Raw genomic sequence first — 16,379 nt, 5'->3', positions numbered from 1 at the left:
CTAGGGCTCAGGGCAGAAAGCTGAAATCCCGCCACACAGGACTGCAGCCCAAGGCACCAAGCCCCATCACCCGGGCTGAAGCCAAAGCCTGAGCAACTTAGCTTCATGGGGGCCCGGGCAATTGCCCTGCTTGCTACCCCCTAACACCAGCCCTGGCATTTATATACAGAAAAACAATTGTTGTGGCACAGATGGGTGTTGGAGTTTTTATAGCATGGTGATGAGATCTCAGAAAGAAAAAGGTTGAGAACCACTATGCTAAAGTCTTTAGTACAGAATTAAGAAAGCAGTGGGGTTACATGTATGTCACTGAGGTCGTAATTTGTCTAGTAGAATCTTTAGCATGTGGTGATGATACAAGGAAAAAACACAGCCTGACTCACATATGGAGCCCAAGGCTGAGTTTGCAGGGCTGCCAAGAGGGTGCTGTGATATCACAGTGCTTTACAGTAGATAGAAAAAAAAATCATCTTATTTGTAAAGTGAACACATTTGATATAGAAATCAATGCCACATTTATGGAGTTTTGCATTTTCAGAGAGAATTGCACATTAAGAGATCATATAAATATTTGCACTACTTGAGCTTCTCTTGGACTGCAGAGGTTAAACAAATAGTGACTGACTATTGTGATAGTGTAACTTACTGTACTAAGGGGGGGGGTGTTGTAATGAAAGAATGCCCTTTTGACCTTTCTTTTCCTTATAACAGGGTTGCTAACCACAGCCTTTCCTTTGGACCATGAGAGTCAAGAATACTACAGTTTGACCATCATGGCTCTTGATGATGGCACACCGTCACTCTCTGCAACCCAGATGCTGACTGTAAGCATTCTTGATGTAAATGATGAGAGGCCAGTATTTCAGAAGCAATTGTATGAAGCTGCAGTTTGTGAAAATCAAAATCCTGGAGAGTTTGTCATTAACGTGGAAGCTGTAGACAGAGATTCAGGTAATTTCAATCATTTTAACCATTACTTTCATACTGGAAATAATGTTAATGACCAGATCTTGGTTCCTAATGTCTGTACATATGTTAGCCACCTTGTGTTACTTGTAGCTGGGTTTGATTTTGAGTTTAGAAATCTGGCTCTTGGTTCAGAGTCTGAACCTACTTCCAAAGTATAAGGGGTGTTTAGAGTTGGGGTTTGAGTCAGGCCCATCTCTGTTTAATGCGTGTAGTGTAAAATAACAGCTCAGATGAGTTTGCAGAAATGGGTGGCACTTTATAGTATTGCCTTTGAATGAAATTTGTGAAAATAGCTAAAGCACGAGGGGTACATCTACAGTGCATTAAAAGGCCTGTGGCATTGCCACAGCTGGCCCATGTCAGTTGATTTGGTCTTGGGCTATGGGGCTAAAAATTGCTGTGTAGACATTCTAGCCTGGGCTGGAGCCCAGCCTCTGAAACCTCGGGGGTGGGGGGGTGGAGGCAGTCTCAGAGCCCAGATTCTAGCCCAAGCCTAAACATCTCCACTGCAGTTTTTAGCCTCATGTGCCCAAGTCAATTGACTCAGACTCTGAGACTTGGTGCCTGGGTTTTTTATTGCAGTGTAGATGTACTCCATATTTCTAAACCTATGAATGAAGGTGGACTCCGCAGTAAGGTTTCACTCTTCTCTATGGAAAATTCAAGCAAGCCAGGGAAAGTGAGAAAAATAGAAATAGTCTTTCTTGTTTTGCTTAGAGTTTGCTGAAATCAGAATCCAGTTTTGAATATTCAGGACCAAATACCAAAACTGTATACAGTAGGTTGTTTCTCATTTCCAGATTCCAAAGTATAAATAATCAGCAAAGAAAAAGTGTAGGAGACTACCACAGCTGAGTAAAGTGATGTTGCCAGATGAAAATCTAAAAAAAGAAATTACTCAATAATAACACATTAAATAATTAAAACCAAAAGACTATTTAAACTATAATTTATCTCGTCATCCTTTATGCTGTTTAATCTTTGCATTTCACTTAGGCATTCTGATCCACATGTGCAGGGCCCCAGTGAAGTCTAGGGATTCTGTCCAGAGGTCCATCTGCACAGATCACATTGGAGGATTGGGTTCTTAGATTTGATGCTGAAACTTGTCTGGTCAGGTTCAATTTTTGACTCTCATGCCCTAGCGTAATGCTGCAGTGTTTGGGTTGCAAACACTAAAGGGGAATGTTTCAATTTATTAAAAATTTATATTTAAAAGGTTTCATATTATATCTACTAATACTGGGCTAGGGAGAACATTTATTTAAACAAAAGGCAGAAAAACTAAATGTTGCCTCAAGCTATGTAGGAATGTCCCTTTAAAACATACTTCCCAAATGTCAAATTTTCCCAGGAAGGGGCCTATTGCTCCAGCATCCTGTATAAAAAAGTTTACATTAGGTTAGCTGTGAGCGTATTTTGAGGGTGAAATCCTGGTTCCATTGAAGTCAATGGCAAAACTCCCTATTGACTTCAGTAGGCCAGAATTTCATCCTCTGTGCTTGAAGAAATAATATTATTACAAAGGACTTGATTCTCCTGCCTTTGAAGTGAATGACAAAACTTCAGTTTATATCAGTGAGAGCAGAATCAGGGCTAAATTTTGGGAAACCATCACTTAAAAGAAGTAAATCTAGAATTGTGTGGGAACCTGATGTGGAAGGCAGTCAGTGATTTTTTCACCAAAACTTGAAATAGTAAAATAATTGTAAACTAAGTTAAAGTCATTATTAAAGTCAATATCTGCAACTTCTATTCCTTCTAAGCAGAATATTTTGTAGTGTTTAAAAGTTACTTTACTAGATAAAGATACTGTTATAGTAATGGAACCAGCAAATGTGCATTAATCTCTTCTGGCCAGAGAGGGGCACTGTCATCCTAGATTTTTGTTGTAATAGCACAGAAAAATAATCTTGACCTAGAAGCCAGCTGCAGATTTGTAACATGATGAAAAATTGAGGACATGAAGACTTTGTGTATTTTTTAAAGTTAATAACACTAATGTTTTTTTCAGAGACGTACAAAATGGATGAGGAAGAGGGTTCCTCATATGCTCACTTCCTCTGTACCACATGCTTTCTTCTTCCACATATGTTTTGCAGTATAGTATAATGCTGTGCTACATTTAAAAAAAAATTGTTAAAGAGCTGGTTAACAAAACTATCTTCTGCACTCAGCAAGATTTACAGTTCTACTACTGTGCTCACAGTCATTGTGAAAGGCAGGTCTGAGGGGGACAGACCAGTGGAGATACCATGTAGGAAGGACTCTTCATGCCCATATGTGCCATATATGTGCACAAGCTGTACCTAGGAGACCACTGAAGGGAAGAAGTAGGCAGGTAACCCCATGGGTCCATGCATGGTGTGAATCTACATGGCCCAAAGCCAGCATAACAGCTGAGCAGTATCTGTGTCCACCCCTTACCACATTCCCCCAAAGTATTTATTTTTTGTTAATCACCAACAGTGTGTTCAACACTGTACTCAGTATAGAAGTGAAGGCAATACCTGATGTGAACAGTTTACAATCTAAAAGAGGGATGCAGAGACGCATGGGAAATTTGCTTGAATTCTACCCTCACCCAATCCCCATAATTATTTTTTACTCTTTTCTTGTGGGCAATGCAGAAGTGAAAATTGTGAGAGCATTTAGAATGAGGAGGTGGTAGTGGAGGCTTGGGAAAATGAGATAGGAAGGACATTCCAAGCATAAGGGGTGGCATAGAACAGTAGCCAGCAGCAGGCTGTCTGCATACACGCATTGGGTTGGAGCAGTATGTTGTGGCTGAAGGTTCCTTCCTCTAGTTCTGTTATTTTTGAACAGATTCTCTGGTAACCACAGTCCTTCTGTTGGGGCTTTTTCTCACATTATCAGAATTTGGCCCAATGTTACGTGTATATTGCAGTACTAGTCAAACCCAAAACCAAAAGGTGGGGAAACATACAACATAGTTAAATAAACATACAGCATGTTGAAATAAATGTTATTTGCTTTTTTATATATTTGGGAATAACGCCACAATTATTTTTTGCATATGGGCTGTCACCTTGCTTTTTGAATTACATTGGTGGATAGAGCTACATTTCACATCCTCAAAGTTACTTGTTTGCCCTACATATAGGGCTTACTTTCCTCCCTTCACTGATTCTTTTTTCGTCTCATTTGTTCCTTGACTGGCCACATGGAGGAGTCCTGTTTACTGCCAAATGCACCTTTCTGTCTTCTCTTCCTCACTATCAGAGGGGTAGCCGTGTTAGTCTGGTTCTGTAGAAGCAGCAAAGAATCCTGTGGCACCTTATAGACTAACAGACGTTTTGCAGCATGAGCTTTCGTGGGTCCGAAGAAGTGGGTATTCACCCATGAAAGCTCATGCTGCAAAACGTCTGTTAGTCTATAAGGTGCCACAGGATTCTTTGCTGCTTCTTCCTCACTAGTTCTCCCACTTTGTAGATTCTCTCCCTATAGAGAGGGAAAGCATGCAGCAGTAAATTAGTTTGTGTTTGACTCAGTCCTCCAGTCTGACCACCACTTTGAAGTATCGGTTATGAAAGACACTGCATTAGTGGCTGAGGCCACTTTCACTCATTTTGACATCCATTGGACATCCTGCTCCAGTGGGGATGTCATAGGTCTCACCCCCACTTGGAGCTGTTGGGTTCACAAGATGGGGACCTGCATGGACTCCTCTAAACTAAAATCCTAGTTTAGATCTGGTAAAAGCTGCCACCACCCAATAATGTACGTGTATTGGGACACAGTCCTTCCCCAAAATCCTTGGGGATCCCAAGAGCCCCAAATCCATGGAGTTCTTACACCCAGGAGAAATAAACCATTCCCCCCTGCTTCCTCCCCCCTCCCTTTTTCTAGGAGAGATACCGGGATCCAACTACAGAGGGATGCCGTCCTCCTCCCTCCTCCCCTTTCCCTGAGAATTCACCCAAGGAAAGATCAACCAAGTCCTTAACAGAAAAGATTTATTAAAGAATAAAAAGAAAGTAACTGTCTCTGTATTACCAGGATGCAAAAATACAGGGTCTAAACTTATCCATGTCTGGAGAGAATCCCCCCTCCTTTCTTTCTCAGTAAAAGCAATAACAGTACAGAAGTAAAGAAATTCTATAGCAAACACACAATTGCAAATGTAGAAATCAAATTATAAGACTAATCCGCCTTTCTAATTAATACTCACTATTGGATAGTAGGAACTACTCCAGGAGAACTTGGAGACATGACTGGCCTCTCTTAGATCCAAAGAGAGCACACAGAGCCAACACGGAACACAGACAAAGGCTTCCCTCCACAGAGATTTGAAATTATCTTGTCCCTGATTGGTCCTCTGGTCAGGTGGTCATCAGGTAAAAGAGACCTTAACCCTTAACTATCTGTTTATGACAGGGGACCACAGGAAGAGACCTTTAATCATTAGGCAAGCAGCCATTGCATATCTACTGGCACCCCAGACTGCCCCCTTTTCTCTCAGAAGGAAGACCTCTTGCATTGTATGAGAGGGCCTGTGCTCCTGTAGACTCTCTACCTTCCCCACAGGAGCACTAACTCTGTTGTCTCCTTCTTCTGGGCCATTGCACCCAGGGAACTGTCTTGTCCTAAATTTTGAGCAGTTTCTCCTGAGCATGCTTCCTGTGAGTTCCTCAAGCTCCATCCCAAAAACTATCTGGAGATGCATGCTTCCTGCAGGTCCAGTAGGAGTATATACTACAAACAACCCACAAATCTAAGTTCTCAGACATGAGAGCAAAGATATCTGCAGAATGTTTCAACTAGGTAAGATAATTGGGTTGAGGAACCCCCTTTATAGCAAAAATCTTGGGCTTTGAACCAGCTCTGTGTGTATTTAATAAGTTCTGCCTTTAAGTTCCTGCTCCCCATTGTCTGCAATTCCAAATGTGAGTATCATGAAAACAAAATCAGAGTATTAATAGGGATCTCAGTACCAGAAACCTGGATGAGATTTTTTTTGTCTTTTGATGTGCAGAAATTGTTGCTTCAAGTATAGGAACTCAATATTATAGCTGGAAAACAGTGCCTTGTCCTCAGAGGAGTCCTGTTCAGAAGTCCCTATTTCCAGAGAGTGTGTAGTAATCTTCTTGCCATGTTCTCATACTGCTTCCCACCACATCTATGCATACGTGATTGCCTGATCGTTGCACTCTGCCAGGTCACTGGAAGAGCATGCACACTCGAGCAGCTGGCATCACAGGAGAAACTTCATGTTTGAGGCTCTCTGTTGTAGTCACAGGTATTGGGGTTAGTGATGTAGCCCCACTTGATCATTGCATCTCTAGACTGGCCAACTACTGTGCGCAGTTGATTAAGACAAAACCTTATAGTCTAGAGTTGTTCTTCACTGAGTAGTAGATGTTCAACTGGTGGGGGCCAGATCACACAGGCTACAGGGACATTATCTACTCTTTTTTGCCATATTGAACGCTTGCCTGTTTGGGTGACAATGTTAAGGGGTTAATGGTGGCAAGAAAATTTTGTCATATCTTTAGGCAACTAAGCATCAGTATTAAATCATATAGAAGATGTCTTGGATCTGTGCATTGCTTTGTGCACTCTGCTAGCAACTTTTGCACATATATTGGGGAGCAATACTTGCGAGGATATAGAGGCAGTTGACATGAGTGGGCTTAAGTATAGGGTCTAGCTTCTTTGTATTGGGGAGTTGTACCCACGCTGCACAGGCATATTCAGCAGAGGAGTAGCAAAGTGCCAGTGCTGTTGATCGCAGTGTGGATGGATCTGCACCCCTCTTTGATGTAACCAGCTTGCTGAAAACATTGTTTTGTATGATAACCTTGGCTTTGGTTTTCTCAATGTGAGTTCTAAAGGAGAGTGTGTGGTCAAGAGTAACAGCAAGGAATATGGGATTTATGGAATGAGTAAGTGTGTAGTAAATATAATGTGCAGTAAATAGTCCTGCTTCATTCATTTCATATTAGTTGTATGATGCAGTAGCATTTTGAAGCTTAGGAACTCTGCAGGAGAGCAGCTACAGAGACTTCCCACCTACTGTAGAGCTTCTGAGCTTTGCCACAGAGAGGATACTGTGGAGCCAAGAGTTAGAGTAAGAGAGAGCATGGGGAAGCCTGGCTGTCCATCCTCCTGACTTTTCTCTGGCTGGTGAAGTACAAACTCTTCAGATGGGAGATTCTGAATGGTAGAAAAGTGTTTCCTCGTTGTGGGTTTGTTGGGCTCCAAGCCTTTTTTACCAGTAGTTGGAGCAAAGTTCCACTCAAACTTCCAGAAAAATAATTCCACTTGGGCAGAGAAAAATTCTGTTAAAAAGGAAATGTTTCAGAAAGTTATAAGCAACTGGAAAAGGGGGGTTGGAATGGAAACATTTAAGCTTCCTTAGCAAGAGCTGTCAATAGTGCACCTCCAGAGTCTAAATATGTCACTTGTTCTGCCAGGTGTGTGATATTGTAATGCACTGAATGTATGACCACCACTTCCCTCTCCTGGATAGAGTGTCAGTGTTTATCATCCTCTAATGGACTTGCGGTCCAGTGACTGGAGGCCTGAAGGGAGGATATTATAAGCATTCCCACACTGGCAATTAATCAAGAATGTCCTCTAGCTCAAAGGATAGAAGCTTGTGGTTTTTATTTTAAAGGTTGGAAATTTTATTTCTAATAGTGCATTTATGTGGTTAGCTGACTGTTATGGTAGCTATGTGTCTGTGTAGCATTGGCTACAAATAATGACCGTTGTGAAGAATCTGCTCATGAAGGCCTTAATTCAAGGCCTTTAGTTGCAAAAGGACAAAGGCTTTTATCACAAATTCATGCAATCTCTATCCCTAATTCAGCAGTTATCTTCTTTCTCCATTTACAGTGTTTGTACTTTCAGATGTAGCTAATGATTGCTATGTGCAGTTGACTTGTATCAGCGAATGTAGCCATTTTCCACACAGCTAGAGCTGCAGTGATGCTTTTATATTTAGGTAAAATATACTTTGCATGGGGAAGGCCTGCAGTGGGTTGTTGACCTTTAATTTTGCATGAGGTTACTCCAGGGTTGTCTTTTCCATTACATGGTTTTTCTCTTATCTAGAAAGATTTAAGAGCATATTTAATGTATCCTCTTTCTCCTACACAACTTTACTTGTATTTTGAATGAACATGTTATCCCTTTGAATTAATAAGAAGCAAGTCCATTTACAGTAGTTAGTCCCTTAATCAAATGACAGTAACTTCATTAAGGTGTATGAATCTGTTTCACCAAGGCTAAATTAAAGAAAAACAAGGCCTTGGCTGGCAGGACTTTTTTTCTCCTCTCACACTGAGTTTACATGAATACAACTCCAACTCTAATGGACTTAGGGTGACCACACAGCAAGTGTGAAAAATCGGGACGAGGGTGGAGAGTAATAGGAGCCTATATAAGAAAAAGATCCAAAAATCGGGACTGTCCCTATAAAAATCAGGACATCTGGTCACCCTAAATGGAGTTTATCCTGATTTCCACTGTTATATCTGAGAACAGAATCAAGTCCAGGGTGTTTGAGCCTAAATAGCTTCAGAATTTGCTAAGAACTCCAACCTTTTCCAGCTGCATTAACTGTACCTAAACTACTAATAGTCTGTTGTTAGTTTAAAAAAAAAACAGAAAAATGATCGAATGGAACTTGTGAAAAGCTGGAAATATACTTGCACAATAGTACAAGATGAATGCAAGTTGCCCTTCATATATAATATAGGATTAATCTCATTAAAGTTAGTAGTGTGAATGATCTTACTCTATAACCAAATATGGAAATGATGTTATACTTTCCTCAGAAGAGCATTGAAACCACAAGAAAAATGGGAGAAATTATTTTGAATCCATAATGGATAGGAATGTGGAATCAGATTTATCCGTCTACACAGGAGGCAGGCAGCTTTGAAAAGAAATATAAAAAAAGTCTACCTTTGCTAATCTCCTTATTCTCCAGAGTAGGGGTGGGCAAACTACAGCCCGTGGGCTGGATGCAGCCCATGAGCTGTTTTAAACCGGCCCACAAGCTACACCATGTGGCTTGGCCCCACTCCAGCCAGGGCACTGGGTCGGGGACTGCACCATGCAGCTTCTGGAAGCTGCGGCATGGCCCTGCTCCGGCTCCTACGCACTCCAATGGGAGCTGCAGAGGTGGTGGCTGCAGATGGGGCAGCATGCAGAGCCACATGGCCATGACTCTGTGTAGGAGGTGGAGAAGGGACATTCCACTGCTTCTGGGAGCCGCTTGAGGTAAGCGTCACTCGGAGCCTGCACCTCCGAGCCTCTCCCCATGCCCCTGCCCCAGCCCTGATCCCCCTGAGTCTCTCCAAACCCCTCAATCCCAGACCTGAGCACCTTCCTGCACCCCAAACCTCTCATCCCCAGGCCCACCCACACTCCAGAGACTGCACCCCCAGCTGGAACCTGCACCCTTTCCTGCACCCCTACCCCAACCCTTATCCCCCTCCCACCTGCCGAGCCCCTCAGTCCTAGCACCCTCCTACACTCCAAACTCCTCATCCCCAGCCCCACCTGTCATAGGTTTGTTCCCCACTTTTAACTTTAGCATCCAAAAGATGGGGACCTGCATGGATCCTTCTAAGCTTAAATCCTAGCTTAGATCTGGTAACACTGCCACCAGCCAAAAATATAGTGTTTTGGCACACTCTCTGTTCCCCCAAACCTTTCCCGGGGGGAACCCAGATCCAAACTCCTGGGATCTTAACACAAAGGGAAATAAATCATTCCCCCTCCCAGACTTTCCCTCCCTTGGTCGTCAGGGAAAACTTCTTTGATTCAAACTCCTTGAATCAAAAACAAAGAGGGAGTGACCTTCCCCCCTCCTCTCTTCTCCCCACCTATCCCTGGTGAGTCAGACTAATCCCCTGGGGTCTCAAACAAGGGAAAAATCAAACAGGTTCTTAAAAAGAAAAGCTTTTAATTAAAGAAAAAAAGAAAAGGTAAAATTTAGCTATGTAAAATCCGGATGGAAGTTTACAGGGTACAGCTTATAAAAACTAGAGGGACTCTAGCATAAATACAAGTACAGCAAAGAGGTAAAATATTGTTCCAGCAAACACACATTTGCAAATACAGAAATTAATCAAAAGACTAATCCGCCTTTCTAATACTCACTATACTGAATAGAAGAGAATATTTCAGGAAGCTTGGAGAGCCTGGAAGTGCGTCTGGCCTCTCTTAATCCCAAGAGAGAACAGCCCCCAAAACAAAGAACACAAACAAAGACTTCCCTCCACCGAGGTTTGAAAGTATCTTGTCCCCTGATTGGTCCTCTGGTCAGGTGTTTGCCAGGTTTACTGAGCTTGTTAACCCTTACAGGTAAAAGAGACCTTAACCCTTAACTATCTGTTTATGACACCACCCCAGAGCCCACACCCCCTCCTGCACCCCAACCCCAATTTTGTGAGCATTCATGGCCCGCCATACAATTTCTATTCCCCAATGTGGCCCTTGGGCCAAAAAGTTTGCCCACCCCAGTTCCAGAGACACCCAGACATTGTAGTGATCCCATACTATACACCAAGCGATATATCTGCATGCATAATCAGGAATTACACAGGACAAAGTTATAATGAGCTCATTAAATAGCAATCAAGGTGTTCGAAGGACTAATTAGGAATATAGTATGGAGTTCATACTTGTAAACTCATAGACTCGTAGACTTTAAGGTCAGAAGGGACAATTATGATAATCTAGTGTGACCTCCTGCACAATGCAGGCCACAGAATCTCACCCACCCACTCCTGTACTGAAGTTCTCAAATTATGGTTTAAAGACTTCCCAGAGAACAAAAGGGTGTCTGCCGGGTGCTAAGATACTGGATGTGGACTTGAGGCTGAAGAGGATCCTAATGGGAGCGGAAAAGAATCCACTGATTGTCCTTCAGATGGGAACAAATGATACGGCTAGATTCTCACTGGAATGTATCAAGGGAGACTATGCCAGGCTGGGGAAGATGCTTAAGGAAATGGAGGCTCAGGTGATCTTCAGTGGGATTCTGCCTGTTCCTAGAGAAGGGCAACAAAGGTGTGACAAGATTATGATGATCAGCAGGTGGCTCAGGCAGTGGTGCTATAAGGAGGGCATTGGGATGTATGGCCACTGGGAGGCATTCATGGACAGAGGACTGTTCTCTCGGGATGGACTTCACCTGAGTAGGGAGGGAAATAGACTTCTAGGATGGAGGCTGGAACAACTGATTAAGAAAGCTTTAAACTACGAATTTGGGGGAATTGGTTGGGAGATGTCCAGCTAATCTCTATGCTGGATTTTAACATTGAGAGGGAAGAAAACGAAGTAAGAAGGGATATAGTTGTGGGTAGGAGAATGGACATAAGGAGGAAGGGTAGTGAAGATACCAGTCTAATAGGTGATACAAGCGGTAGAATGTCAGTGCGTAATCGGGTAAAGAATATGAGTGAAGTCAAACAGCAAAAATTAAGATGTTTGTACACCAATGCGAGGAGCCTAGGTAACAAAATGGAGGAACTAGAGTTACTGGTGCAGGAAGTGAAACCAGATATTATAGGAATAACAGAAACATGGTGGAATAGTAGTCATGCCTGGAGTACAGGTATTGAAAGCTATGTGCTGTTTAGGAAAGACAGAAATAAAGGCAAAGGTGGTGGAGTAACATTGTATATTAATGTACTGTAAAGAAATAAGAAGTAATGGAATGGATAAGAGTCTGTCTGGGCAAAAATCACATTTGGGAAGAAAGCTACTAGAGCCTCCCCTGGGATAGTGCTTGGGGTGTGCTATAGACCACCAGGATCTGATTTGGATATGGATAGACACCTCTTTAATGTTTTTAATGAAGTAAATACTAATGGGAATTGTGTGATCATGGGAGATGAACTTCCCAGATATAGACTTGTGGACAAGTGCTAGTAATAATAATAGGGCTCGGATTTTCCTGGATGTGTGATAGCTGATGGATTCCTTCACCAAGTAGATGCAGAACCAACAAGAGGGGATGCCATTTTAGATTTGGTTTTGGTGAGTAGTGAAGACCTCATAGAAAAAATGGTTATAGGGGACAACCTTGGTTCGAGCAATCATGAGCTAATTCAGTTCATACTAAATGGAAGGATAAACAAAAATAGATCTGAGACTAAGGTTTTTGATTTCAAAAGGGCTAACTTTAAAAAAAAATTAGGAAATTAGTTAGGGAAGTAGATTGGACTGAAGAACTTGTGGATCTAAAGGTGGAGGAGACCTGGAATTACTTTAAGTCATCAAGCCTGCATTCCAAGAAAGGGGAAAAATTTGATAGGCAGGAGTTGTTGACCAAGCTGGATGAGCAAGCATCGCAGAGAGGTGATTAAGAAAAAGCAGAAAGTCTACAAGGAGTGGAAGATAGGAGGGATCAACAAGGAAAGCTACCTTATTGAGGTTAGAACATGTAGGGATAAAGTGAGAAAGACCAAAAGCCATGTAGAGTTGGACCTTGCAAAGGGAATTAAAACCAATAATAAAAGGTTCTATAGCCGTATAAATAAGGAGAAAAAAAAGAAAGAAGAAGTGTGACCGCTAAACACTGAGGATGGAGTGGAGGTTAAAGATAATCTAGGTATGGCCCAATATCTAAACAAGTACTTTGCCTCAGTCTTTAATGAGGCTAATGAGGAGCTTAGGGATAATGGCAGGATGACAAATGGGAATGAGGATATGGAGGTAGATATTACCACATCCAAGGTAGAATCCAAACTCAAACATCTTAATGGGACTAAATCACAGGGCCCAGATAATCTTCATCCAAGAATATTAAAGGAACTGGCACATGAAATTGCAAGCCCATTAGCAAGAATTTTTAATGAATCTGTAAACTCAAGAGTTGTACTGTACCCTATTTTTAAAAAAGGGCAAAAAAGTGATCTGGGTAACTACAGGCCTGTTAGTTTGACATCTGTAGTATACAAGGTGTTGGAAAAAAATTTGAAGGAGAAAGTAGTTAAGGATATTGAGGTCAATGGTAATTGGGACAAAATACAACATGGTTTTACAAAAGGTAGATTGTGCCAAACCAATCTGATCTCCTTCTTTGAGAAGGTAACAGATTTTTTAGACAAAGGAAACACAGTGGATCTAATTTACCTTGATTTCAATAAGGCATTTGATACGGTTCCACGTGAGGAATTATTAGTTAAATTGGAAAAGATGGGGATCAATATGAAAATTGAAAGATGGATAAGGAACTGATTAAAGAGGAGACTACAACGGGTCATACTGAAAAGTGAACTGTCAGGCTGGAGGGAGGTTACTAGTGGAGTTCCTCAGGGATCAGTTTTGGGACCAATCTTATTTAATCTTTTTATTACTGACATTGGCACAAAAAGTGGGAGTGTGCAAATAAAGTTTGCAGATGACACAAAGCTGGGAGGTATTGCCAATACAGAGAAAGACCGGGATATCCTACAGGAAGATCTGGATGACCTTGTAAACTGGAGTAATAGTAATAGGATGAAATTTAATAGTGAAAAGTGCAAGGTCATGCATTTAGGGATTAATAACAAGAATTTTTGTTATAAACTGGGGACTCATCAGTTGGAAGTAACAAAGGAGAAGGACCTCGGAGTATTGGTTGGTCACAGGATGACTATGAGCCGCCAATGTGATATGACTGTGAAAAAAGCTAATGCAGTCTTGGGATGCATCAGGCAAGGTGTATTTCCAGTATTTCATCTGGAATACTGTGTGCAGTTCTGGTCTCCAATGTTTAAGAAAGATGAATTCAAACTGGAACAGGTACAGAGAAGGACTACTAGGATGATCCAAGGAATGGAAAACCTGTCTTATGAAAGGAGACTCAAAGAGCTTGGCTTGTTTAGCCTAACCAAAAGAAGGCTGAGGGAAAATATGATTGCTCTCTATAAATATATCAGAGGAATAAATACCAGTGAGGGAAAGGAATTATTTAAACTCAGTACTAATGTGGACCCAAGAACAGATGGATATAAACTGGCCATCAGGAAGTTTAGACTTGAAATTAGATGAAGGTTTCTAACCATCAGAGGAATGAAGTTCTGGGACAGCCTTCCGAAGGGAGCAGTGGGGGCAAAAGACATATCTGGATTCAAGACTAAGCTTGATAAGTTTTTGAAGGGGATGGTATGATGGGATAGCCTAATTTTGGCAATTAATTGATTTTGACTATTACCATTAAATATGCCCAATGGCCTGTGATGGGATGTTAGATGGGGTGGGATCTGAATTACTACAGATAATTCTTTCCTGGGTGTCTGGCTGGTGAGTATTGCACACATGCTCAGGGTTTAACTGATCATCATATTTGGGATCAGGAAGAAATTTTCCTCCGGGGCAGATTGGCAGAGGCCCTGGGGATTTTTCGCCTTCCTCTGCAGTGTGGGGCATGGGTCACTTGCTGGAGGATTCTTTGCATTTATATAGGAACTTATATTGGAGGGAAAAGTCTTAAACAGTCACTTTTGGGAATCCCAGAAGGCTTTTCAAAACCAAATATTTCATCTTGGAGATTTCTCCCTGGCAAGATCAACTGAAGTAAAGATACCGATGCCTGTCTCTTGAAGTCATCATGGGTTCCTGAACAGGTTCCTTTAGGCACACTGCTTCTGAGATGCACATGAGAAGTGAATCACTAATAATTTTAACAGCAAACACTTTATTGAGCTGCTAAAATGTGTATTTGCCAAGACTCAGTTACTGCATGATCTTGTTGCTCTTGTCCTCCTTTTTCCTTAACTCCAATGCTTCTCTACTACATTACCTATGCTAGTCATGTCACACCTAAAACTAGATTATAGGTTCATCAGGGCAGAGACCATGTGTTTCCGTTGATTCTGTGAAATGGCCAGCTCATTTTGTATAAGTTTTCTGCAAACACAATGCTATTCCATTAATTTCATCCATAACACCTTCCACAGACTAAAGATCACAGAAAAAAAGTATAAAGCAGTGTCCAGAGAGTGGGTTTTTCAACTGGAACTTTTGTATTTTACTGGATTTTCCTTTCTGTTTTTAAGGAATAAATTCCCTGCTTCAGTATGAAATCTTACCAGGAAATGGGTTTGAGATTTTCCAGATAAACTCCGATACTGGAGAGGTGATGACAACTGCCTCACTCGACAGGGAGACCCAAGAGATTCACAGTATAAAAGGTAACAATATGAGATATTTGTATGGTAAAATGGGATGTGGAGAGTGTGGGATCACTTATCATCAGTGTTATCTTTTCTCAATTTCATTTGACTTATTCAGATAGGTGTAGCATTATGTTCAGGAACAGAAAGCAGCTGTGTTAGCACATGTACTCTTATTTTCTGTATAGCACATGGACTCTAATATTTTGATATTACTGATGAAGAGTCATCATTACACTAACATCACTAATATAAGCTTCCTTTCTATGTGTTTCATCTCAGTCCTGGTTCGAGACAGTGGAACCCCTTCTTTATCCAGCACAGCAACAGTTATCTGCAAAGTACTGGATGAAAATGACAATACTCCTAAATTTCTCCTTCCTGTCCCTGAGATTCAAATTCTGGAGAATCAAGAGCCTGCAATAGTGCACACTACACTAGCTGTAGATATAGATGCTGGCAATAATGGAACTTTACGATATCAAATAATTGGTAAGTATGGTCTTTATTTTATATATTACTAATACCAAAAAAAGTTGTCAGAAAATAGTTAAACAGGAGTGTCAGGTTTTAAAATAGTTCTGATCTCAGCCAGTCCAGCTAGATCTCAGCTAGTGCAATGGGGAGTCCTAAGACTCCCTTTAAACAGAAAAAAACCTTCCACCTCCTCCATTGGCACACACTTCCAACCCAACCTCACAGCCTAGCAATCAGATTTGGGAGTGTACAGAAGAGAGGAACAAAAATAATCTGGAGGGGTGAAAATAGGAAAAAGATTAAAAGACCTAAATATAGCTTGCTGATGAAGAGAGGGCATGGTAAGTATCTGTAAGTGCATGAAGAATACAATCACCAAGGAGAAGGAGACATTTTTCCAGGGTGTTATATATGGGATGAAATTTGTAATGTTGCAAAAGCTCTTTTGGGTGAGGACAGTGACCTAAGGGAAGAGATGAAAGCTCAAATGCTTGAGACATTTAAAACTAGACTGGACAAAGCACTGCAAGAATATACAGCAGGAAAAAATCCTGCACTGGCAGGGGATGAACGAGATCAACAGTTTTGAAAACTGAGCCCACTTTCAGGAAAATGAAACCAATTGCACCCCATTTCATCCCCTCCATGGGTCATTAAAGCCTGCCAATCTCACATTTGGGAAATGTTAGGTGGTTCTTCGAGTAGATGCAGCCATGTATTCCACTTAGGTGTGTGCGTGCCCAGTGCCTTGTGGTCTTCTCCAGTGACAGGAGAAGGGCCATGCTTGTG

At 41.6% G+C, this 16,379-nt stretch overlaps 1 protein-coding gene across 1 annotated transcript in view; it reads left to right on the top strand.

The window, feature by feature from the left end:
- Window positions 1–16,379, top strand: part of DCHS2 (dachsous cadherin-related 2) — a 255,889-nt gene that overhangs the window by 184,938 nt on the left and 54,572 nt on the right. The window contains exons 10-12 of the mRNA XM_039540929.1: window positions 712–951; window positions 14,997–15,131; window positions 15,396–15,605. Of these exons, the coding sequence (XP_039396863.1) occupies window positions 712–951; window positions 14,997–15,131; window positions 15,396–15,605 (585 nt within the window). The remainder of the gene's footprint in view (window positions 1–711; window positions 952–14,996; window positions 15,132–15,395; window positions 15,606–16,379) is intronic.

This window comes from Mauremys reevesii, linkage group 5 (assembly GCF_016161935.1).
Source record: "Mauremys reevesii isolate NIE-2019 linkage group 5, ASM1616193v1, whole genome shotgun sequence".
Classification (NCBI taxonomy): domain Eukaryota; kingdom Metazoa; phylum Chordata; order Testudines; family Geoemydidae; genus Mauremys; species Mauremys reevesii.
This window is presented reverse-complemented; position numbering and strand designations above follow the sequence as displayed.